The 26259-nt window shown below is 37.1% G+C and overlaps 1 protein-coding gene across 9 annotated transcripts in view; it reads left to right on the top strand.

Moving 5' to 3' along the window:
- Window positions 1-26259, top strand: part of NEBL (nebulette) — a 262410-nt gene that overhangs the window by 165182 nt on the left and 70969 nt on the right. For 7 of the 9 annotated variants that reach the window (XR_014579451.1, XR_014579452.1, XR_014579453.1 and 4 more), the window contains 5 exons: window positions 6057-6161; window positions 8306-8416; window positions 15875-15985; window positions 23665-23766; window positions 25392-25493. The exons of the other annotated variants lie outside the window; for them this stretch is intronic. Coding sequence is in view for 3 of the 7 variants with exons in the window: in XM_083823604.1 (XP_083679730.1) it covers window positions 6057-6161; window positions 8306-8416; window positions 15875-15985; window positions 23665-23766; window positions 25392-25493 (531 nt within the window). In the remaining 4 variants the exon portion in view is untranslated. The remainder of the gene's footprint in view (window positions 1-6056; window positions 6162-8305; window positions 8417-15874; window positions 15986-23664; window positions 23767-25391; window positions 25494-26259) is intronic. 9 annotated transcript variants of the gene reach the window in all.

Here is a 26259-nt window from a genome sequence, read left to right as displayed (position 1 = left end):
CATTGTAGGAAAAATCCACTGAAATGCTAGGGTATCTTTAAAAAATATTTAGCTATCAAATTCTTTTCTTAGTTACTGTAGATTTTTGAAACCATAGATCATATATAGATCTTATATAAGCATAGTAGATCAGATACAAGGTATTTAAAATTGGAGTACATCCAATTGCTTGAATATAACAATATCCAATTTACCTTAGCAGAAGTGCATTTCTGTGTTCTTCCTGGAGAGCGTGTCTGAAAAGTAGCTTTGTACCTTCATATGAATTGCAATGAGACTGATTGTGCTCCTACACTGAGGATGCTGGATGGCAGCTAAGAAGACATCACTGGAGAGAGTTTTGCCTTAACGAGTGCTCTCCTAATGAAACTGAAAAGTGGGGAACGGTTCATGTTGTGTTGTAATATGGTATTTAGACTCAGGATGTTATTGTTCAAGGTGAATGAGTGTGTTGATTTTATGAGAATAGGACCTAGAGAAACTATATTGTAAAGAATTAGAGAATATGTATCAGATAGAACAGGTAACACAGAAAAACAGTATCCGGGATATGTAGGCATTACAGTGCTGGCTCAAAAGTGTGGCTTGACAAGGTCAAAGCTTCCTCTTTGTCCATGGACCATCTGGTAGTATTTTAATTTTAACAAGAAGATTGCTGAAAGTTAGGTAGTACCTTAAGAGAAGCTACCAAAATGGCTTTTTTGTAATCTCAAGCTATTTTAGGAAGCAGTAGAGAATATTAATATCTTCAGTGATGGCTATCTACAAGCTTTCTTTGGGATATGAATGGCATCTGGCACAGTAAGTGCCTGTTAACTCATGTGAAGGCCAAAATAAAAACAGAGCTGAAGCACTGATCTGACCCAAAATACATATGTTGCTTCAGTGCAATTTGTTTCTAAACATGGTTGCTGATCTTCAAGGCAAAAGCCCCTTGAAAATGCTGAAGAAATATTTGCTTTCATTAAAAATGAATTATTTCTGTACTGTGTACCCATTAGGAGAAATGTTGGCTGTGGCTGTTAATTATCTAATAAATGTAGTGGCTGTGTTTTCTCTGATTTTCTGCAGGGATTTGGGTGCTAAAGTGAATAACTAAGTTAAGCCAGGTTTCTGAAGCCTGTAATGGTGCAGAGATGTGGGCTCTTGCTGAAAGCTTCTGATGCATTTTGCTTGCGTGTTAGATTTTCATTGAGATATGTAAAGCATAATGGCAAAGTGTCATTAATGCTTTCAAGGCTGTATTAATATGTAGTGGTCTAGGACCAATTTAATTTCAAAATGCTCACGATGCTCTGTGTTTAAAAACGGCACACATTCTGGGGCCTTTTTCAGCCTTTGCTGAAATCAGTAGGTGTGTGTTCATTAGCTCAGATAAAATATGAGTATGCCTGGGGAGTGAATTTTTTCTCCCAGAAATTTTTGACTATATTTGGAATTTCTTATGATGAATTAAGTCCTTTACAGCAGGGGTAAGTTCTTCGCCTTGCACGTTTCATTGCAGAGGCCAAAAAGATGGAAGGAGTTTGCATTTGGACTCACTAATGTTCAAAACTTTTTATATATTCTCCCCCCCCCCCCCCCCCCCCAATCTGTTGTTTGTGTGGATGTATCATTGGTGAATATCTGTACATTTTAGCTGTGCAATGTTTTTTGGGGCTTACAGTTTTGGCCCAACATGACCTTGTGACAGCAGCCCTTGTCCTTGCTGGCCACGAGGGTGTGTAATTGTCCTTGTCTGTCTGGGAACTTGCCAGCACAGCTCCTCCATCAGAACATAGTGACAGGAGTGCTCATAACTCGAGATACTGGGATTGCATTATGCTCACCCTGCATTCTTTGCAGGCTGACTTTAATTTGGCAATATAATTAAAAAAAAAACAACACTGTTGTGATGGCATTCCTTAGTGCATGTGTAACTGGCAGGCTTGAGCTGTATATGTAGAGGGAAGCTGGGAAGTGTTTATGTGCTCCTCCTGTTCTTCAGGAAATTCCCATCTTCATTTGAGGTTGGCAGATATTTGTTTTGTGGCTGTGATATCCCTGAATTGTTTCTCCCTAAAGCCATTTCATTTAATCTCCCTCCATTATGCAATTTTATTTCATAGATGCTTTCAAAACTGTCATGTATATTCGATTTCTATGAATTACCTTCCTTTCCAGGCCTTTTCTCTTCCATATTGAAACTGAGCCCATCCATTTGCTTGTATTATTTATATTTTAGTATCTCTTCATCTCTTCTTTGTTTTGATTATGTGCTGTAATATTGTGAATACTATTATAAGCAGAGGTAAATTATTATACAATTAAACAGTCTTTGACCAAACTATCTTAATGCTTTTTGGTAGAGACAGACACTGAGCCTTCTGAAGAGTCTGCTGAATTTCCATCATGTGTGGCACCAGTGCTTCTTGTCACCTATAGCAAAAAAATACTACTACCTACCATCTAAATGCCCATGTATGGAGGCCACCTTTGCTTTAGCAAAGGAATGCTAAAGAGATATATAATCTGGTATAGAAATAGAATGCCTTTCCTCTGATATCAGTAGGTTTGTGACCTCCTAATTCAGGCTGGAGCTATTCCTCTGTGCTCTCCATTACTAGTCAGAGCCTCTAACTGAGGTGGACTTTGAGGTCCAAACTGCTTTAGTCTAGTAAAATGCTGTGGGGCAATAATACTCTATGCTTGCCTTCTTATACTTTTCTCTAGATTTCTGTGGCCAAAGAGAGAATTTTGGTAGATCCGTGGCCTGACACAGTTCTTACACGCTTATGAGAGATTATAACTTAAGAAATGAAGGATTGGAAAGGGAATCCTTAGTGGAAAAAACGTTCCCTTTTAGTTTAGCATAAGAGCTAGATAAGACATTCAGTTCAGACATTTTATTGTTCTTGTGAGCTTAAAGAAGTCTTTGAGAGAAGACAGTTCTGTAATGGATCTTGGCATGATGACGGTCAACATAGTTATGTCAGTGATGTCAAAATGTTAAGAACAGTTTTTCCAGTATACTTATATTTAAATGAGATAAACACATGTCCCTGAATACAAAAGAAAGGTGGCTTCTTAGATAAGGCTGTTACCACTTGAAGTCTTTTCCTTAGCCCACAGACTCCTCCTGAGTTTGCCCTGTGAAAAAGACTGACAGAGCAGGCCATGGGCAAGATGAATTTTTCTGGTGAGTCAGGAAGCTTCAGCCTAAAGGCTGGATGACCTTTATTTATAGTTTGATTTTTGTCATATAACATCCATTAAGAAAAAATAAAAAGGTACAATTTGAAACTTACTCTTTTGATGGTTGTCTGGGAATTTTAATCTGCTTTTACTGGTTAGCTGTGCTGCTGGTCAAAGTACTTCGATGATTAATCTGGGAAACGAAAGGGCTCAGGAGAGAGCTATTAAAAATTGGGACTTTAGTGAGCTATTGGGCTTCAAAAGTATATCAAAAGAGCAGTGGTGGCTCAAGGCCATCGTTTGCAAATTTTTCCTATTATCTGTTTTTTTTCTAAGGCTTACCAGACCTACTCAACATAAACAGTGTATTTTGTGGTGAAGGATAAGGCACTCACAGGCAAAATTTCCTATTCAGTATTTTAGACATTTGAATATGTAACCCCTAAAATGAATATTATCTTTTCTGCGTATTTCTTCCAGCCATTGTTTATGTTTTGTCATAGCCAAACTCTTTAGTCTCTTCTTTTACTTCATTTACAATAAGTATGCTTTTTAAGTACAGATGTCATGACTACGTTAAACTTGTCTCATTTTGTCTACAGTTTGCCTGACTCTAAGTGATACAAACACTTCTATAGCTAAATGGAGCATGTTGAATTAAAAATGGACACAGATTTTGTTATATGTACTCTCTAAATGATTCATTTGAACCTGTGTGGGCTACTCTAATAAATATGAGTAATAAAGAAATGACATTACTACTTCATTGCTTTTGGTTATTTTGAAAGCATGATTTTTTACAGTAGAATGGCTTTGATTGTTTCTTCTAGTCTTGTATTCCTCCCGTTATGAGATACCTTAGGAGGTTTTCATGCTTGATTTTTGAATATAATTATTGCTCTGTAATTAAAATGGATGTAATTACAGTCAACTCTCAGTTACCTGTGGGTGATTTGTCTAAGCTGTGAGCAGAAAGGCTCTCCGTCTCCTCTCCAGAGTTTCAGTTTTACAGGGGTTCCTACTGGGAACTCAATCAAACCTAACCAGTAGACAGCTCTTTAGATGTTCCGTATCGCTTCTTAGACATATCACTGTGAATAACCATAATTCTATGCAGCTCTTTTTCAAGCCATTCATGTTCATAGTCACCCCCCCACCTCATACACACACTTAGAAGTGCATGCATGCATTGCATGCACGTTGACAGTAGGCACCTGCTCATCCTTATCACAAAACTGCAGTTTTTGTGTACTGCTCTATGATTACCTTGGAATACAGTGTCTCACACCCGTGTTACACAAACCGTTGGATTTATGTGACCCTGAGTGAAATGATGATGCACAGTAATTTTACGCCCTTTACTTTCCAAGCAGTTTTTACTTATAATACTCAATAGTTTACAAAGTAAGATTACACGATATGGTAACGTGATGTAGATTCTTTCAGCAGTCCAGATCTGGATAAGAAAACTGGTAATCAAAAATATTTCCTTTGTGATGTTTATATAGTCATCAGTCTGAAAGGACTTTGGCATTTTCTAGTCTGTTATGTGGTAGCCAAAGAGCTTGCATCAGAAAGTTCAGGAGCTGATTCTGTGTAAGCTACCATCTTTCTCATGAATTTTCCAAGTCACTTGCTAGGAATTTAGGCTAGAACTTGTGATATCCACAAAGGATTCAGGGAAAGAGGAAATTAAGACTGCATATTTCTGTAATGATCAGGTGCAGATCATATTGCTTCTGTCAGTGCTTGTCAGCAAGTTGAGATACAAGGTGCTGTTGTGCAGAATGTGAAAATGAGGTTAGAGAAATGATAGCAGATAATAACCAGGATAGCTTAATCCTAAATCATTCAATTTGCATTGAACTAAACTATGCTATATAATATATTGTTTAAACAAAGAAATGTCACTAAAATAATTTAAGACTACTTATTGGGAGTACCTTTAAAACAAAGGAATACACTTGGAAGGTGTCCATTTTTAAAATATATTTAGACCATCTCATCGTATTCACCATCTTTCTCCACACAGTTCTTACATAGTAAAGGTCTCTACACATACACCATGTTTGTAGACTTTACATTCCTCACAATCTCTAGTACAAACTGTAGCTCTGACTTCTTCAACAGTCCTGTGGTTTTTTTCAGATAACCGCGTACTGCACCTGCCCCTATTGTTTGTCCAATGGTAGGAAAAATGGGACTTGATGGTGTTTTTAAAAAATAAGCACTTGATTTTTTTGCAAAACACATTGTGGTATTTTGCTTCCAAAATGTTTTTTTTATTATTTCTTTTTTTATTTTTTTTTTATTGTGCATACACATGACTTATGAAATGGCTTGATTTAAAATTTTCTTTCCTTTTAAAGTGAGTCTGATATTACCTGTATGTCACAGCTGTTGGGGTGCTTTGTAGGCAATGCTTTGGCCGTGGCCTTCTGAATTTGTTAATTTAACTCTCAGGTTCAAAAGGAGGCATTTGATTATGCTATACAGATTCTGGGCTTGCAAGGTCTGTGTTAGAAGCCAGTTTAACAGTTTTATCTTTTGGATCAAGGAGAAAAGCCTTGACTCAACTTTTCTTTAGAAGGATAGAACATCTACGGATAGTGGGAAAAAATGTGCTGTAGATATAGGGAAAAATTATATCTTTTTCATCTTTAATATTAGAGAATTCTGTGACTTTTACATGCCCTGGTTCTGTGCATGAGAACTGGGTATTTTCCTGTGTGGCTTAATTTGATCCAGCCTGAGATGTTTGCAAGCCACCCAGCATGTTATCCACAAATAAATAAATGAACAAAATAGATTAAATTAAACTAGCTACTTTATTTTTTTCCATTTTAAAGAACAACTAAACTTCTCTTTTCTCCTCTTTGTAGATACACTATAAAGAAGAGTTTGAAAAATCTAAGGGCAAATGCATATTTGTACCTGACACCCCACAGTTAAAACATGTGAAAAGTCTCGGAGCTTTTATTTCTGAGGTAAGACCTAAAAGATTGAAGAATTTTCTTCACTTCTTATTCTTCATAAAGACACTGTGTATGAAGATTATATTTACCAGCAGGGGAAGGATGGCTTATTTCAAAGAATAACTCTGTTTAAAGTTGATGTAATTTAAACCACTATATGTAATTATTGTATAATGTATATGTGAGTAATAATTATTTGTAAGTATACAAAACTTTTATTCCAGAATTCCAAGGTATTTTATTTACGGTTCTGAGGCAGTCATAACTGTGCCATTTTATAGATAGATAAACTGAGGAGCAGGAAAAAGATTTGTTACTCTGCCGTGATGATGTTTGCAAATTACATCTGTGCAGAGGTGCCTTGCTGTGGAGAACTGGTAGCCCGACTGTCAAAGAGGAGGAGAGAAGGACCTGTTACTGTATTATCACCCCTGCCCTTCAGCAAGGGAAGTGAGGCACAGATTGCGTAAAGGCCATCTGCAGGTTGCCTGGTACTTGTATGAGTGTACGCATTTATATGCACACCCATTTATGGGTTTTTAGATGTTTGTGTATAAATTGGCATGTGCAAACACTCATATGTTACTGTAGTGGCAAAAAAAAATGGCAGCTTCCAAAATGGTAGAACACAGTTTACTCCCAGCTCTTCATGTCCCAGGTACAAGGTGTCATTGTATTGCATCTCTGATTATTATTATTATTATCTGTAGTTTTGAGAATAGTAGCAGGAGTTCTACTTGACAGTTACTTCTGTTATGGAATTTTTGTTTCTGAGTGATTTGTCTGTCACTGTAACCTTTGGAAGACTTGAATGCCTCATTTGTTTTGCTTCCTTTTATGACTGTAATAAAGGGCTTCCCAAGGTCTGGAGTTATGCAATTTATACATTCTGTATAGTGTTTCTGATATACATCTGTTTGTTGTATGGCTACTTTGAATATAAATGCATCTGGTGAACATTTTTCTTATATTTATCTTCATATTTCTGAGAAAGAGTGGCAACTCCCAAGTGGCATACATGTGATGAAATTAACTTTATGAGAGAGACTGTTGCCGACTGTGTCTGCAAAAGCACAATATAGAGAGGGTATTTATAGAATCTGTCAGATACTGAAGCTACTGCTAATAATTAGTCAAAGATTTAGAGTCATAAGGATATTTCAAAACTAAAAAAAAGTGTGTTCCATATTATCTCGTTGTGCACTCTTGCCTATTGCAGCTAGATGTTTTACTTAAATGCAATAATATGATGGATGGTTTATCTTGTAAATTACTGACCTCTAGTGTCCCATAACCTGTTTCTGCAAAACTTGAACACTTCTGAAATTCTCTCTTAGCAGCAAACATAGCCCTTTGTTTTTGGAAACATCAACAAATGTTATAGCAGATTATTGATATATGTAACACGTACAGGAAACTAGTCTCTGATAAATAGAGCACAGGAAGCTCAAGACATTAGGCAGTATCATTTAATATATCTTTGATATATATATGAATACTTCTACAGCAATAACTGACATGGTTTTTAAAATTTGAAAAACTTAGATCTGAAGCAAAGCCTCACAGATTTTGAACTATTATTCTGACTGTTCTCAAAAGGCCCTTTTGTGAAGTATTGCTAGTGCTGAACACTGAAGAAAGCACAGGAGAAATAGAAATGAATTTAAAATTGAGTCTGTAACATGAGAAGATTAAATAGAAATGATGACAATTATGCTATCTTCAATGTTCCTGTCTTTTCCACTTATATTTAACTGCTAGTACATAGTAATTGGTAAAATATTGTTCTATTGACAATTCACTGCTCCCATTCCAAAAATTCAGAAAAGAGAATGAGAAAATAATAGTTTTTTTTTTTTGAAATGATTTAGTAAAATGTAGAAAAAAAATCTGCTTTGCCTTATTTATTACTTCCCCCCTCAAATGCTAATTTAATTAGCAGGTACTTTGTATCTTTGTATTGATTTCTGAATTAGATACATCCACTTAAAGTAGTTTAAAACTGTTATTTAAGAAAATGTTTTTGCTTGACAGTTTATAAGACAACATATAGATTTTTCCAGTTCTAATGTTCTTGGTTTAATAGGAAAAATATCTAGTATGATTACTGTATCTGACAACTTTTTCATTGTGTGTCACCTTTTTCTCCCCTGCAGGTGAAGTACAAAGGAGCTGCTAAGAAAGACCTTTCCAACTCTCTTTATCAGCAGATGCCAGCCACAATCGACAGTGTGTTTGCAAAAGAATTAACTCAGCTTCAGAGCAAGGTGCAATTTTAAAATCATAAATATGATTTGTATATTAATTGTGGGACAGAATATAACCAATTTGTGCAATGCTTTTGAATGGATACTCGATCACCTTCTTGATTTATCAGGGTGGGTTTATCATCCAGAGTTTATCATCATAACTGCTTAACTTCAAGAACTACTCAATTCTAAAATGTTGACAATCTGACCAATTATGTTTACTAAATATAAGTTTAAAAATGGGCAGTCATCAGTCAAAAAAATCCATTAGCAACTCATAAATGCACTAAAGAATTACTGAATTCAGTGATGTTGCACTGTGTTTATGGAATATACAAATGGTATATAATAGCTATTTCAACTTAAGTGTTGTGTTAACTTTTAAAAATGTTTGAAGTGGAAAAAAAAGTGAAAAAAAAACCAAAAAACTTTACATTTAATGACTTTTAAAGTCACTCAATGGTAACAGGAAAATATTTCTGGTGTCATTAATCATTCACATACCATCACTGACAACAAATTCCATAGAATTAAAAATATAAAGTCAAGTGTATTTAACATAGCATAAAACACGCAATCAGTAAAATAGTAGTCCAGGGGCTTAAAAATGTAATACCCTTAAAGTAGGCTGAGGACCCTTAGCTTCCATTGATCTTGGTGGAATTTTGAGTATTAAGTATGTGTAATATGAATGAAGATGTAGATTTTGATTCTTATTCATGGCAGTTACAACTGATAGACCGTCATGGTTCTCATGCACCAAGCATCTCAATGTTGTTCTCATTCGGCCTTCTCCTCTCTTAAACTATATATAGTTTAATACAGCAAGTCTGTGAAATGAACATATTCCTAAAACCATACTATTGATACTGACCTGGGGAACTATAGGCCTGTCAGCCTGACCTCGGTGCCACGAAAGGTGATGGAACAAGTCATCTTAAATGCAATCATGCAATTTATCCGGGACCAACGGGGATAAGGTCCAGTCAGCATGGATTCATGAGAGGCAAGTCCTGCCTGACCAACCTCATCTCCTTCTCTGACTGGGTAATCTGACAGTTGGATGAGGGGAAGCCTGTTGACGTAGTCTACCTAGACTTCAGCAAGGTCTTTGTCTTGGTCTCCCATGGTATTCTCCTGGAGAAGCTGGCAGCCCATGGCTTGGACAGGTACACGCTTTGCTGTGTTAAAAACTGGCTGGACAGCCGGCCCCAGAGAGTGGTGGTGAATGGAGTGAAATCCAGCTGGCAACTGGTCACCAGTGGTGTTCCCCAGGGGTCGGTGTTGGGGCCCATCCTGTTTAACATCTTTGTTGATAACTTGAATGAGGGAATTGAGTGTACCCTCGGTAAGTTTGCAGATGACACCAAGCTGGGGGGAAGTGTCGATCTGCTGGAGGGTAAGAAGGCCCTGCAGTGGGACCTGGACAGGATGGGTCAATGGGCAGAGGCCAATGGGATGAGGTTCAGCATGGCTAAGTTCTGGGTCCTGCACTTTGGCCACAAGAACCCCATGCAGTGCTACAGGCTTGGGGCAGAGCAGCTGGAAAGCTGTGCAGAGGAAATGGATCTGGGGGTGCTAATTGATGCTCGCCTGAACATGAGCCGGCAGTATGCCCAGATGGTCAAGAAGGCCAACGGCATCTTGGCTTGTACCAGGAATAGTGTAGCCAGCAGGACCAGGGAGGTGATTGTTCCCCTGTATGCTGCTCTGGTGAGGCCAGAGTACTTTGGGCCCCTCAGTACAGGAAGGACATCGAGGCCCTGGATTGTGTCCAGAGAAGGGCTACGAAGCTGGTGAAGGGCCTGGAACACATCCGATGAGGAGCGGCTGAGGGAACTGGGGTTGTTTAGTCTAGAGAAGAGGAGGCTCAAAGGTGACCTTATCGCTCTCTACAACTACCTGAAAGATGTGGGGAGCTAGGGGTCGGTCTCTTCTTGCAGATAACTAGTGATAGGACTAGAGGGAATGGCCTCAAGTTGTGCCAGGGGAGGTTTAGGTTAGAAATTAGGAGACATTTCTTCTCAGAAAGAGTAGTCAGGCATTGGAACGGGTTGCCCCGGAAAGTGATGGCGTCACCGAACCTGGGGGGGGCAGCGTTCAAGGAAACTGGCGCTTAGTGACATGGTTTAGTTGGTGATGGTTGGACCAGATGATCTTGGAGGTCTCTTCCAACCTTAATGATTCTATGATTCTATCTCAATATTCATTCTATTTAATATTTTTTTTCCCCCAAACAAGGGAAAATATAACAAAAGAAAACACTGAAATCTCAGGACAGCTTGTAGAGGAATGATTAGATTTAAAACAATGTTAAGGTTATAATAAGTAAACATAATAACATAAAGTATTTTACTTTTCATAGTTTGAAATGGAACATATACGTACGTATTGACTTTAAAGCAACATAGTAGCTGAAATAACATTAGTGTCACATTTCATTGTAAAGTGAATGATTAGAAGAATTACAGTAGAAATAAACTGGGAATTAAACTTTTATAACATTTTAAAACAGTTAGCTTGATTTATAAAACATTAGTTTACTAGTCTGTGATGGGATTTACTACTGGATTAATTCCAAATGTGTACATTCTACTTTAGTTTACGCAAATGAGGTTAATTAACATCAGTGATGTGGCAGAAAAGATAAATAACTGAGACTGAAAATGAAAGTATTTGATTCATGGAAAAAACTTATAAGGAACAGACCAACATTTTCATTTGATATATTTGAAGCTTTTCTACAATCATCCAACAGTCACAGAGAAACAAATATGCATATAGGATGAGTTATATTAAAGTAGAACTTTTTCCTGTAAAATTCATTCCATCCCTGTAGGAATAGATGCATTATAAATCATAATCTACCATAAAACTTAAAGATACGCTGACACATTTTTCCAACTTGTGGTTACTGTTGCAATGGACCTGAATTTAATGCTACTTTGAGAGAGATCCTAGGGGATTTTCTAGTGGAAAATCTTCTCTACAGTGTTCAAATCTAATCCATATTGTGCCTATCACTGCGGTACCTAAGTAGCTAATACAAGGATTTCAAATTTCATCTGGGTCAGGATATCGTAGAGAGGATTTCTGCTGCATCCTTCTTGCCAGGAGTGTAGATTTACAGGTCACCGATTCAGCAAGGGGAGACCAAGAGTACCCCACAGGGAGCAGAGGGAGCACAGCACTGGTTGGCCTCTGTGACAGCCCTCTTGCAACAAGGCCCCTACAAGCCCAGAACTGCAGTCTCTTTCTCAGTTGTAATAAGCAGATTTTAAATAGGTGCTTATTTCCTGAGATGAGAAAAATGTGGCTCCATGTCCTCCTTCCCGTTCCTGTTAGAACAAGTTTACACCTTTGACTCCCTCTTCATGCTCCTTGGATGCAAGGCTGGGCTTGAGTGCCTTTGTATCCAGACATCACAGGTGCTCTCTTGCTCTGTGGTACCATGTTCTTGGCAGGGCCTGTGGCCTCATCTGCCAAGCAGGTGTGCCAGGACTTGGGGATCACAGGGCAGAAGAAAGAGAACACCACTGACTCCCCTGCTGCTGTCTGCTGGCACGGGACTGCAGATGCTGCTCCGCTTCTGCCCCATGACTTCCTACACAGATGTGTGTTTGGCAAATGGTCTCATGGATGTTTGGCCCTGAAATGGTGCTGCAGTACTGCCACTGCCCAGCAGCTCCATTTTCAGCCTACCTCGATCTAGGCCAATTTATGAATTTTATACACTATTTCAGATCACACTGATGATTCAGGCACTTAGGGTCAACCAGGGAAATTTCCTTTTTTTCTGACAAGAGGTTATGCCCTGCCTGCAGCTGCCTTTTGCTGTTGACTCCAAAACAGATTGCTGTAGCACCACTTGTGTAGCAATTGCCATTGACATCAGCAGAGAGAGGACTTCATTCTGTGGGATTGCAGCCATACAGTGTGAACCGATGCTTGCAGGACCTTACCATAGGGAGAGTACATTGCCCTGGTAGCTCTGGTTTTTCTCCTGAGGAGCTTTCTCCCCATGTTTGCTGTATGGATTCATTCTTAGTTCCTTTTTCAAGATGTACAGGAAAGACTAAAACAAGACAGCCTCCGCTGACTTTTATGTAAAGCCCATGTTTGCTCTTCTGTGTTTTACATAAAGCTGGCATGAGGATAGGAAAAAATATTCATAGAGATGGAAACCCATGCAGGTTTTGGACGAAAAATAATGACACTATTTATGGGAAAAGTGTTTCAGGAGAATGAAAAGGAAGTTTCATAGCCCCACATACTTGGGTGGCTTTTATCAGTTTCATGCTTTCCCTTAACAGAGAAAATTTGACTGTAATAATCTAAATGGCTTTCTTGAGGGTGAGATTTTCCTTCCTCTCTCTTTTTTTCATAGCTATTCCCAGGGTAAGCCAGAAAGAGAATCTTTCTCCCCATGCATGAGTTCACCTTCCTTGCCAGCCTGCAAAACTCTCACCCCAATTTCCCTGTTCTCTGAAAAAAAAAAAAAGCCAAAAAAAAAAAAAAGACTCATCTTGATTTTCCTGAGAGGAAACTGACATTTTCTAGAAAAATTGCAACCTTCCTGTGGAAAATATTTCTGAAGAAAATTTTCAGACCAATGCTAGCTTTGCGTCAAGTGTTTCTGCTGTCTGAACACCAGTATACTGAGTTCTTCCTGGAATTTTTTTTTATGAGTTGTCACAAACAATGATAAAAATATTTAACATTCCTTGGGAGGGAAAAAAATATTGAAAAAAAAAAGGTGTGCTTCATCATTTTATTTCTGCCATAAGAAGAGATTGCAGTGTTTCTCTTATCTGAAAGGAGTAATCTAACACAAACTGAAGGCAGTTTAATTTTCCTTTGCACAGTGCAATATCTCAAATAGTAACGATATGTTACTCAATGCTCAATAGCATTTTCTGTTTGTTTTTAAAGATGATAAACCAAATGAATCTTAAGGAATATTTTCAGCTTCTTACTTGTGGACAGATTCCTTCTTTTATGTTCAAATGTACTTTTTTTTTTTTTAGTATGATAAAGCTGTTTTTATGGTTTACTTCATCATTTACAATCATACTGTGTTATGACCACATATGGTGAGTCAGAGTTAAGTTAAAAGAGCATAAAACCTTCCTTAATTCACCTTTGTATTCGCACACTGGTGTGCAAGAGAGAGAAGAAAAATAAAAAATGAGTAGTTACAAATCAGTTCAAACTGAAGTCATACCTAAATAATGGAATTACTGGAATTATTAAATATACCACTCCAGAGCAGAGGTTACATGAGTGACCTGTTATTGATCTCTGTGGAGTACTTTTTCATATGTGTATTTGATAAATAAAATTTCAAGCCTGGAAACTCAGTATGAAGTGTGAAATAAATAGTAACATAAAACAGTAGTTCTAAGAATATTGATGAAATAATCCTTGTAAATATTTTTGCATATTTGCTTGGAACTGATTTACAAATTTGGGAATGTTTCTGCACAACTGTCCAAGACTAAACTAGACAGTTATTTAACTCGGCAGAATCTGTGATTCTTTCAAGGTTCCAAAGTCAGTTAACCAGATTAGAGTGAAAAGATTAGGAAGGACGTGGCTGTGAAATAGTGAATCAGGTATTCCTACATCAAGCTAAAGAAACAGCCTTATTTTTCCAAGACAGTGGAAAGTCGATTGCAATTTCTGTTAGTTTTCTTGTGGTGGGAGTTGATTGCTTTTGATTTTTGATGTCTTGGTTTCATGGCTCATACACCAACATAAAAATGTAGATGTCAAACGAGCAACGTGACAATGTATTGCAGTATCTGTAAATTACAGAATTTCAGAAACAAATAAAACATCTGGGTTGGCTTCTCAGAATGGGAAGCATCTTAAAAGTGACCATTTGAAATGTGGAAAGTAGCAAAAACATTTTTGTGGTATATGTTTATATTGTTACTATACTTTTGCAGCTGATCATTCATTTGTGATTCTTCCATCTTGTTAAGGATCATTTACTTTGCCAGTTGCAAAGCATAATTGATATAGGGAGGTTATAGACATTTTGTTTGTTTCAATTTAAGTTGTATGTCTTTCCCCAGAGACCTGATCATGTTGGATTTGCACTGTGTAAGGAGATGGCACATTTTAAGCTTCCTAATTTGATACTTTCACTCGTATAGTAGCGGTGTAAATTAAACTCGAACAAATAACAAAAAACAAAAAAACAACAACCAGCCAACCAACCAAAAACAAACAAACCAACAAACAAAACAAAAAACTAAAAATACCACCAAGCAACCCTTTTTGTCTTAATCTCTTGGTATATATATCATCGTGTAATCTGAGATAGAGCAGATACTAATATATTGCCTCAGGCACCCTGATCTGTGACTCAGATGCAATCTTGCAGCCTTAAACATAAACAGATATGACATTTTCTCACAGTTCTAGTATCCTGTCCTAAAAGAGTGCAAATCACCACAATTAAGACTTCCCTGTCTCAAAACTTTCACAGTATTCTTTTATTGCTACTGAGGATTTTAGTTTCAAATCCTTCTCCTCCTGATCAGCTTTCAATCTTATTTAGTATTTGCTGTTTTCTTGGGGATTATTTTAATGCTTGCTCCTGAGAGCTCTATTAGAAAATGAATTTTCTCGCTGCTTGCTGCTTCTTCAGGCATCTAAACCTGGAGAATTTTCTTAATGTAAGCCTAAAAGCTTATGACAAGTCTAAGTGCAACATCAGCTTTTCAGGCAGTTCCACTATGTGAGTGTGTGTGTATGTAAGCATAGTAGAGTACAGTACAGGGATATCTGGATGAATGCCCAACACTGAGCTCAGTTTCTATTGTAAAAATAAATTTGTTTATAAACTCACAATCCAATTCAATTTTCCTTTACCATGATGACAATTGAATGTAAATATTATTTTTCTTTGTGAACCTGGGGGCTAGTCCAAATGTGTATTGTGCTAGTAATTTCCTAACAGTGGAGGAAATTGATGTTTGAGCTATGAGTATTTCATGTAAACCTGTTCACTTACAAGGCATACACAAAATCTTTTTTTTTTTTTTCCTGAACACAGGAAAAAAATGAAACCTGAGTAAATACTTATTTAGCTGATAGATTCAAGTATGCTTTAAGGGAAAAAAAAGTTTTCCCTTATGCTACTCTCTGGGCTGTCTTCTCACCTTGTTAAGGTTAATGTTCTGTTTCTGTATGTGTATATTTATTTTTTTTCCTCCTGCCTACTCATACCTCTGTTGCAATAGTAGACTTAGAGAAATCTCTCTGCTGACTGTGCCTCATGTGTCTCTGTTTTGGGCAGAAGCTGCTATTGTTTTAGGGTTCTGGTTCCATTAAGGAGCTTAATAATTTATTACATTTCTTCCTGAATACAGGCACACTACAATGCTAGGTTTAGTCCAGCTCATGATATTATACCTCCTCTACTGAGGTCACTACAGTATGATGTTGTTTTTTTTTTTTTTTCAGGTACTGTATAAACAAAAATATGATGCTGAGAAAGGAACTTCAGATTACGCACATATGAAGGAGCCTCCGGATATTAAGCATGCCATGGAAGTCAATAAACACCAGAGTGATGTAAGTACTCCCCCATCTGAAATCAGTTGATTTGTTTTGAGTAGATACATCTAGTGTAGCTAACTGGTATGAGCTGAGCATGGAATATTTTCATATTTCATTAGTTCATTTTTCTTTACGTATGTGCTCTTAAGTATTTTGGGACACAATGTGTTCATAAAATATGCTATGAGTAATGCCCTGCGACTTATGATAAAGTGCATTGGAAGGTCATTTTTAACAATTAATAGTTATTTTTATTGTTATTAAATATTGCTGATACCAATTTGAAATAAAATTAAAAAAGAGATTTTCTGAATTAATGTGTACTTGTACTTTAAAACCGTATAAAGGTCTTTGTTTGCATGAACAGCAGTATGGCTTCAGTGTCTTACACTTTTTTTAATAACATTTAGATTTTTTTTAATAACATTTCTGTTTAGAGGAGAAAAGGGGGCTATTTCTGCACTGCTATTGCACACTTTTATGCACGCGAATTACATTGTTCCCACCTCATGAATACATACCCAAGTGAGCTCCAAAGAACAATTTCAGACTGATTTTGCAGAATCTGATCCAGAGAGTTGTGTTTGATGCATGGTTCTAGCTTATGCCATTGACCAAAGTGTTTATCTTAGTTTACTTAAGTAATTTACAAATAAATTAGATTGTCTAGCTATATATTTTAGTTTTTTTATTTTCCATTATTTAAAAAACAAACAAACAAACAAAACCTGCTTGTTATCTTCTTGAAGTTCTCTATGTTTTCACAGTATAAAAGCCTAATAATAGTTTTTCTTTTTTTTTTTTTATTATTAAAGTCAGTTTTGATTTTTGTGGTCTTTTATGCTGTGCTCTATTTGTACCAATACAAATTTGAAGAAAAATATATGTTAGTCTTAGGTTTTGTATAAGTTCACTTATGAGAAAAGTAAATTTTAAGGGCCTCAAAGCCACTAAAAACAGCTGACACCTATAAAGTTGAACATAACCTTCAAAGTTACGATCAATTTCTATTTTGCTTAGGCAACAAAGTCAAGGCAGGTAAGTATATGATTTTATGACTCTCTTGTTTCTCAGACAAATGGGACATTTGTTTGCTTCTAATAATATAGAAAATGAAGCTTAGGTTTTCATTTTGAATTATCTTAAATTTACCCTATCTTCCATACTGAGAGTGTAACAAACACTCATAGGTTATGCAGGCTGAAAGCTAAATGTCAATGTTAGATGTATGTCCATGTGTGCAGAACCTTGACAGCTGGCTGCTGATTAAAAGGCTGCTGGAAAACTTCAGGGAAGCATTAGGTTTGAAGAATAACTTTTTCTTCTGCTGGGAAATACCTGAGCTGGAACTCCCAGAAGTGATTTGCAACCTGCCTTGATTACAGAATTCCCTCTTCCTGTCAAATTCTGGCCATCTCTGCTGCTAGAAGCATCAGGGTATCAGACTGACACAGGATGTGAGCTGGGAATGTGAACTTCCCTCCACATAAGCATGAGTTTGTTTTTACCTAACCCTAGGAATGATTGCAGACTATTAGGGAAGGAAATAACGTTGGGAAGAGAGGCGGGGATCCCTCTCAGAGTAGTTAGTGGGACCAAGAGGGATGTGAGATTAGTTTTGGAATCAAATTCATCATGGTCTGTGGATTAGTGTGCTAGTGCAAAACCCATTCCCCTTCTACAGCTGTACATCACCTGCTAACAGAAGGAGAGCAGGGTACAGATGTGAGAGTAAATTAAGTTCAGTTGTTTCATCTTCTTTCGCCCTTAAAGCAAGCAAAAAAGGAAATGAAGGCAAACATAGGAGGAAAGGATATTGTGATAAATGAGAACTTTTAACAGCATGTTAAAAATAATGAAAATCCATGATGGAAGGTGTTTTCAGCCTGAACAAGCGTAAAAAATGTAAGCAAACAAAACCTCCAAATCCAACATAAAACTCTAACCAGTTAGTTTCATCTGTTTAAGAAAAGATTCTTTCTGGATGCTCAAAGGGAGCTTTAGTGCAATGGGGATATATCTGTATCACGTATAAAGTTATGTAAGTCCAGTTATTGTTCATCAGAGTTACACAACTCCTGTGGGTAATTGAGCACCATGCTGAATATAGGCTATGGATTTCTTGCTTTACAAGTAAAAGTTTAGTTAAGAGCTGTGTGAGTTTTCATCTGTAAGTCAGAGTATGGCGTAACAACCATCCCAAATATGGAGTATTTGTCTTTTAGAATGTAGGCTATTTGTAGAGTCACAGTTTTGAAAGTGCAGTGTATAAAGAGGAAAACTGCTGAGGGAATAGGACAAAGCTCTTTTATCCACCACTCAGTACAGTATACCTATGGGAGCAGAATGCGTGTTTACCTACAATGGTTTGCCATCTCAATTCAACCTTTACAAGCAGGGTTTGCATCTAATAGGATTAGGATGTGTTTAAGACTATTTACTCAGCCTTAAAATAAGGCTGACATTTATACTCAACTCTGTGAAATGTGCAATTTCCTTTAAAAATTAAGACTGTATTCAACTTACAATACATTTGTGCTGACATTTTGAAACTGTCATGTGCTGTAGGCCTTCACACCACTTTGAATATCATTAACATGCTGTATAAGCGTGGGTTGAAGCTGCATAATAGGGAAATACTGTAAAATCTTCTGAACAACGTGATCATGTATAAGAAAAACATTTTTCTCTTCTTCATTCTTCCACTGAAGAAAATTGCTCTCAAAAGAACAAAAGTGACTTTTCTAATGATAGGGAATTTACTTGAAAAATAATTTAGATACTACACAATGCTTTAGTGAAAGCATGTTTATCCAAACCAGAGTACTTTTATCTATAAACTATGTTTTTGTTTTGTGAAGTGAATATTAATTATGTGACTTGGGCATGCAAAAGCATTTGGAGAACCATGAAGAAGGGACCATCAGCCTTCTTTGTGCTTGGCTGATGTCATTTGTCTCTTCTGGAAATTTCCAAACTTGGGACCGACATTAGGTGGTGTTGTGTAGAAAACTGTCTGGTCACAAAATAGTAATTCACCTTATATGTAGCTGAGGATCAAATGGATGGAAGAAAGAAAGAAATTGAATAGTGAAATGACATTACATTTAGGTTTCTGAAGAAAGGAAAGTACTTGCTGGGTTTTGCCTGGGTAGAAGCTGCACACAACATTCGGTGAATATAGTCAAAGCTGTAGATCCCATTTTTTTTCTGTTCTGTGACCTGGTCCATCACTGAGCATTATGAATAGCAAAACAGTATTATTTATTTATATAGCAGTTTATATATAGTGTTATTAAAATTACTGATTTTCCTTGCAGTGTTACCCTGTATGAAATAACTAACTGGTGGTGTTCCAATTTTACAAACAGCAAAACAGAATCATCTATGGGCATTTAAAAAGTAGTTTGCAGTTCTGAGGTTGGAACCACATATATATGTATGGTCTTTGCAGTCCAAATGATGCCAGAGGCAGTAATTTTAAATATTCTGTTGACCTTTATATTTGAATACTTAAGAAGCCTGTGTATTGTCTTAGAAGTACACTTTTTCCATATTTGAGATATTGCACGGTCACAATCCCCCCCCCGCCCCCCCCAATACATTCTTTCTGATAAGACCAAATCAGCAGATCTTAAACTTGATGTGCTTAAGCACCATCAATACCAAGATGTTGACGTTTGTTTTGATGCAGATCGTATTAAAGCCAAGCTTCTTCTGGATCTCTGTTCTGCATTTGCATTAGAAAAATCACCTTTCACTGACCAACTTTCTGCTGACAGTGGTTGTCAACAGCAGGTCCCCCTGGACCACTTCCAAGTGGTGCTGAAAATGGTGTGTTTACTCCTGATGTAATTGGGACCAATCAATTTTCAAGCCCATTACTGGAAAGGATGACTGCATCAATCTGTAATGGGCCAGAAATGTGTTTGTCTCTTCTACATGAGCCGGGAAACAGTTTTCAACACCATTTGAGTGGGGATCAGAAAAGCTGTTGCCAATGATGATTGTCACCAGTTAGTCATTTTCTTAGTGTTGATGGACCCCAAAGTGAGAGAGAAGGGGGCAGAGACACAGATGACAGACCATTAGTAAGTGGACTCGCATCTATTTGAAAATACTAAGCAGGGACAAACAGTAAGAGACAAATTATTTTACAGGCAGGTGTGCCCAACTCCTTGCTGACTTCTGTGTGTATGAATTTCAAGAGGGCAAAATGTGTCCCTATCTACTTGTGCATATATTGATAATTTGATAAATATAGATTGGAGTAGCTTTGGAATTGGAATAGACAAAAGATTGCAAGAAAGGTCTTAGTCCATTAAGCTTAGGTGTGCTTGGTTTTAGCAGAAGTTCCCATTTGTTGATTGACAATTTGAGATGTTTTGCAGCCTTGTTCAAAATCTGTTTCTTGTGCAACGTTGTAGTGCATCCCAATGAACTGGTGCCACCATGAAAGGTGAAACGCCTTCAGGACCATTAGCTGGAGTAAATGCACCAACATGTTTATCCTAAGTGGACCTTATGCCTTTTCAGAAGAGCTGGAGCTTTGGCCCTGTTAAAATTAGTCTGCTAATTATAAGCAGGCCCTGAATATTTTCCACACTTCGCAAAAAATAATGGCAGTTCAGAGTGTGTAATCAAATTTGGGATTAAAGATGTGAAATGGCTTTTGTTCATTAGTTTTATGGATGCTTTAAAAAAATCACTTTTCATTGTAATTTCAAAATAGGTAGAAAAAATTAGTGTAGAAAAACACTTTAAATCTAGTTGGTGTTTGTAATTTAGTACTTGCGTCTTCAAAACTAGAGATGACAGAAGTGTTTTCCTTTTTGTCCCTACTTCTTTCTTGCTCAGTTTTCCCACTGGTCTCCATTTAGGTCATTCCCCGCTGCTCTTACGTTGTCAGCGTATTAGTTACTTTTTCCTGTATGTTGGCCAGTTTGAGCAGATGTTTCACAGACTTGTAGTCCTCACAAAAAGGAGCAATTCTGGAGCATCTAGTGATGGTTTTGGTAGAACTTGTGCATCCCCTTGAAGTGAAGATTGAGTAAGGGCATTGTGTTATGCCTGGAGGTGCTAGTCAGGGTCTGAGCCTCTAGCTAATTGTTTGTTCAGGGGCTGAACAAACCCAGGAGAAAAGATAGCCCCTTCCCTGGGTGTTTCTTCTATTTCCTTTCCTGCTGCTTTCCTTTATTTTTTGCTTGACCAGGCTACTTTTTCTCTTTTCCCCTCTCATAGGCTTCTCCACCTCCCATCTTCTTGGTACCTATGGGTGTACACACTATGCTGGCTGCTTTGCCCTTTCTACATTTGTTCCCCTGCTCTCATGGAATAGCTTTCCTTTTACTGTTCTAACATAGCACTATAAAAAAAAATCACTAGATGGAACAGAATAGCAGCTGTGTAATAGAGGCCAGCACACTGTCCCAATGGGAAAGGGTCAGCATCCAGGGATTGAGGTTATTCAGGAAATGGGAAACATATTTTTTCTTTCTTTGGCCTACCTCTGACAAACTACTGTTCTGCTGCATAACATTTTTATTCTCACCGGAGTATGACAAGCTGCAGAATGGAGCAAATATATATTGCAGACATTTGTAAAATGTTAGATGACTTTCCCTCAGACATAAGTAATAGGTATACTGGTTTAGGTGAAGGAAGAATAATAATTCACTCAGGGAAAGCTATAGCAATTGGCCTTGCATCTAATATAATTGAAAATGGTGAAATATAAAGGACTGTCACTGTCTTATTCCTCCCCACCCCTCCTGAAATTAACCACAATCCATTATTTCATGTACTATATGATCATGTCATTTGGGAGCAATAAGGGACCGCATTTCCTCAACTTTATCACCACTATTCTTGATTCTCTGTTGTTAAATTCACTCCATTCCTAATTTCTTTCTTGAGCACATATGCTGGCCTTTAATTTGCAATTTACATGGATGATAGGGTGCTGTTCAGAAACCTGTTTCTGCTGCCTCTGTGGTTTTCACCTCACCTCATGTGGTCATTAGGATGAACAGCATATAATTAACTAAATTCATGTAAAGCCCTGAATTGCAAATACTTGTCTGTACATCTAGTGTCTTTAAAAAAAAAAAAAACAAAAAAAAAAAAACCAAAAGCCAAAGAAGAAACCTGAACCAAACCAAACCAAAACTTCCAGTGGTTTTAACGAGCGGTAAAAAACAGTTTTTATTTTATTGGTAGGTGATACTTTGGGCTGTATTCACGCAACTTTTTTTTAAAATTATTTTTATTATTTAATCATTGATTACACTTGTGTGCCACTCGTAGGTTAAAAATTATAAGATCTATCTGTGGCAAACAGCCAACAGAGCGAAGCCCATTTAGCTTGTCTACTTAGCTGAAGCCATATGGATGCAAAATGTCTTCCCTGTTGCCTACAAAATATATGCCCTAAAGTAATTTTTTATTTTTTTTTTATATAACATTTCTACGAATTATATTTGTCACTGGGTATTGCACTTTATGACTGATAGACTTGCAGTTCAATATGTTGCACTGTGCCGGTAGTAAAACTGCACTGGAAACAGGAGCCAGATACACAGGTTATTATAGGTAAAGCCTCAAGCCGAAGGAACCTCTCAGGACATTTTTGATGGTGAAATACAATTTTGGGAGGTCAATTAACTGTTAATCAGCAGAAAAATAGTCTAAAAGACTGTCCAATAAAATAGGAATTATTCTGATGCTTTTTGTTTCTTGTAGACTTTGTTCTCCAACTTCTGCATGGAACTTCATGTTGTCAGACACTTTTGAATACCAGGGATGATTTTCTTAGTCAAAATAATTCAATAAGACAGCTCTTGGAAATTGGCTTGGATTGACACACATGCAATACAGCAAGGTAGAGGAAAAAGCCTATAGACCTGGAGTAGGGAAAAGAGGGATAACTTGTGGTCTGGGAGCTTTGGAGTGTCTCTGACATCTAGGCAGTTTCTGTGATTGCTTTACTAAAGGGATAATGTTTGGACTCTTTTACTCGTGGTTTAGTGTTCTGGCCAAAGTTTTCTGAGCCCATTCATTATTATAGTGGTTTCTGCATAAACAGAAAGATCCAGTCTTGTACTCCACATGCTGGAACACTCAGCCTTCTTGTTCCCATGATTGTGTAAAGTAGCAGATAAGTGGAGCTGGGAGGAGTTGGGGGTGCTGGGGTGGAGTTGTGTCATTTAATTACATACCAGCTACATGACTGCCTGTTACTGAGAGACATTCACCACGGTAGAATTACAGTTTCTCCTTAGTGTAGCTGTAATCCTTGGTGCTTAATATCATAGAGGTGTTAGTTTATATTAATAAAAGGTAAAGCACAGAAAAAAACAAACAAAAAACACAAAAACCTATCCTCTTAGAGTTCCTCTGAAATTCAATGATAAAACCTAATATTTGGGTCTTTGCAGTGCTTTCATTTTCTACTGTGCTTCTAAGCAAAAAATGTTTTTCATTTTAATACTATATTTTATGCTTTTGAATGTCTTCCTTATCCTGTTAACCTGTGTGTGGGTCTTACTAAATAATCTCTGTCAAGCAGGACTGTGTTAGAATAAATTAGGTGGTGTTCTAGTGAATTTTGTGGCTGAATTGAAAGGTCATTTGAAGATGATTTATAAATTTCAAACTTTTCATTTGTTTTAAACATTTTTTTTTTATTTTGACAGGTGTCATATAGGAAGGATATGCAAGATACTCATAGATACACAGAAGTGCTGAACAGGCCAGACATAAAGATAGCCACCGAGATAACAAAGATAATAAGTGATGTATGTTCTTTTGTTCTATTTGTATTTTTTAGACATTATTTTATTTTTTCCAATTTCAGTAAGATCATTTAGAATGCTGCTGAAATTTTCAAACTTCCTAGCAAGAGAAGAAAACATGGCATGCCTAATCTGATATGGAGATCTAGTGGGGGGATGGCTTGCTTGGAATGTCACAAAATTATGGGTTGCTTCTGTTTTGATGTTAACAGTATTACATTTGCAAGCATTGATGACTGAAGACAATGTTAAGTTTACTAAATCTCGTTTGGTCTTGGCCTTGTTAATAATAATGATTCTAAAAAGAAGTTGAATGCTAGTATGCAGTACTGCACTTCAGAAGACACAAGACCTCTGTTCACTCCAGTACAAGAGAAGCATCCGTGCCTGGACTCCCTTTCCTCCTTCTGTGTCGGCCAACTGTGGCAGGGAAACGCGATTTCCCACTCTCCTTGTGAGAGCCATGTGAGCACGTTGACTTTTGCACATGGCTTTCCTCCCCAAACTCGGCTCTCAAACTCTTTTCCCTCCTACTTTGACATCTGCTAAGGGATAGGTCAAGGAGCAGTTTGAGAAGCAGTAAAGTGTGTTGCTGTTTAATATTTTACTGTAGACAATATATACATTAGAAGTTCTGAGCCGAGATTTTCAACAATGGCTAACAGTTTCATCTGAGACTAATTAGGCATCTCTTATGGAGAGGTGTCTCTTACAGAAAGACAGCTTTAAGGGACATAAGGGTTCACCTTTTGGACACTCAGCATTTTCTGAAAACCGAAATCTCCTACTAAGTCTTATGTTCAATGCCCAGAATTCTGAATTGCTCTAAAAGCTACTTAGAGTGGCTTTGGGTCTTTTCTTTCTCTCTGTTGTTATGACATGTCCTTGCTGATTCACAGTGCCTGAGTAATGTGAGAAACCTGTTTTATGCAATGGTAATTTAGTTTGTGATATTGCAAAGAACCTATTGTCTGTTCATCTGTACTGTTTTCTAATGCATTTTGGGAAAAAAAAAATGCAGCAATTTGCATGGGAGGTAGTTCAGCTGGAAAGATCATGTAACATCAGCCCTATGGGACTAATTCCTCTCTGTTACACCAATGCAACCTTACTGACATCTAGCAAGATTGCAGTGGTAAAACTGAGAGTGGAATTTGACCTGTATTTCAAAAACGCTGCCCCTCAGCCTAGTTTTGTTTCAAGGCTATTTTCAACTGCTACAAATAATCTTGTGTAAACTGCAGACCATGTCTTAAGAAATGCTGAGCCACTGTAACTCACTCTGCCTTGATTGGGAGCAGTGAGAGAACAGTATTTTTCAGGCTTAGCCTGTGCATTTCATTGAAGTTGAATTTTATGAATGCTGTGCATTGTGTTTTACAATAAATAAATATTATGTTTTTAATGAGATGAAGCATGAGAAAGGCTTTTTTTCTGAGCTAATTATAATATTACTGAGAGTAGTGTCAGTGCAGATCACTAAATAAGAGTAGCTTTTCTACTAGCTTTAGTGCTTACATTTCTCTTGGAAAAAAAAACTAAAACAAAACAAAAAACAAACACAAACAAAACACAAAACCAAACAATTTAATAGTGATTCATATTCATTTTCATGATTTTTTTTTAAGGCTGAGTACAAGAAGGGAAGGGGGGAGATGAATAAGGAGCATGCTGTACTTGGAAGACCAGATTTTGAACATGCTAAAGGAGTTTCTAAACTTCTAAGCCAAGTAAGATTTTCTGACATGTTACAATGACTTCATTCAGATATCTCATTGCTACTAATGCAAGAAAATATTTAGATTTTTAGATGATTATCTCTAATTGCATGAAGATTATGTTCTCAAACCCTTTTCATATGGTATTGTAATGACTGGTAAATTTAAGATTCGTAGGAAACAGAATATACATTTTATGCAAAAATACAGTGAACTTTGACTGTTACAACTCGTTTTTGGTGGAGATGGTGTATATTTATATATATTATCTAGGATTTCTAAAATATTAACTGTATGCAATTTAGAGTCAAATTTTGCTACTCATTCAGTTTGAGTGGAACCTTACCCTGTGATTAATCCCACTGAAGTAACTGGAGTCTTTTGTGTGACTGCTTACTAATGTGAGTAATGGGATCTGAATTTGGCCTGACATGTAAACTGCCCACCTTCCCTCCCCCTGAAACTGAACCTTTATGTACTACTTTCTGTTATATATTAACCTCAAAAAAAGTTTTTTTTTTTTTTTTAAAGAAAGAAATAGAAAAATGGTGAAACTGCTTTTGTCCATAACTAGAAAGAAAGCTGGGGACACAAATATTCCCTCTTTTCCTCTTACGAGTCTTCTACTGCTCCAGATCAACCTCACATCATGAGAAGGGATTTCTGACTTTTGACTTGCAGTCAAATAGTTCTTTTAGTTCCTTGCATAATCCTTGCTAGTAATCCTCAGAACTACACTCATGGGTTTTGTAAACCCAGGAACAAATTCTGTCCTCAT

The sequence above is a fragment of the Anser anser genome (genome assembly GCF_964211835.1).
Source record: "Anser anser genome assembly, chromosome: 2".
Taxonomy (NCBI): Eukaryota; Metazoa; Chordata; class Aves; order Anseriformes; family Anatidae; genus Anser; species Anser anser.
This window is presented reverse-complemented; position numbering and strand designations above follow the sequence as displayed.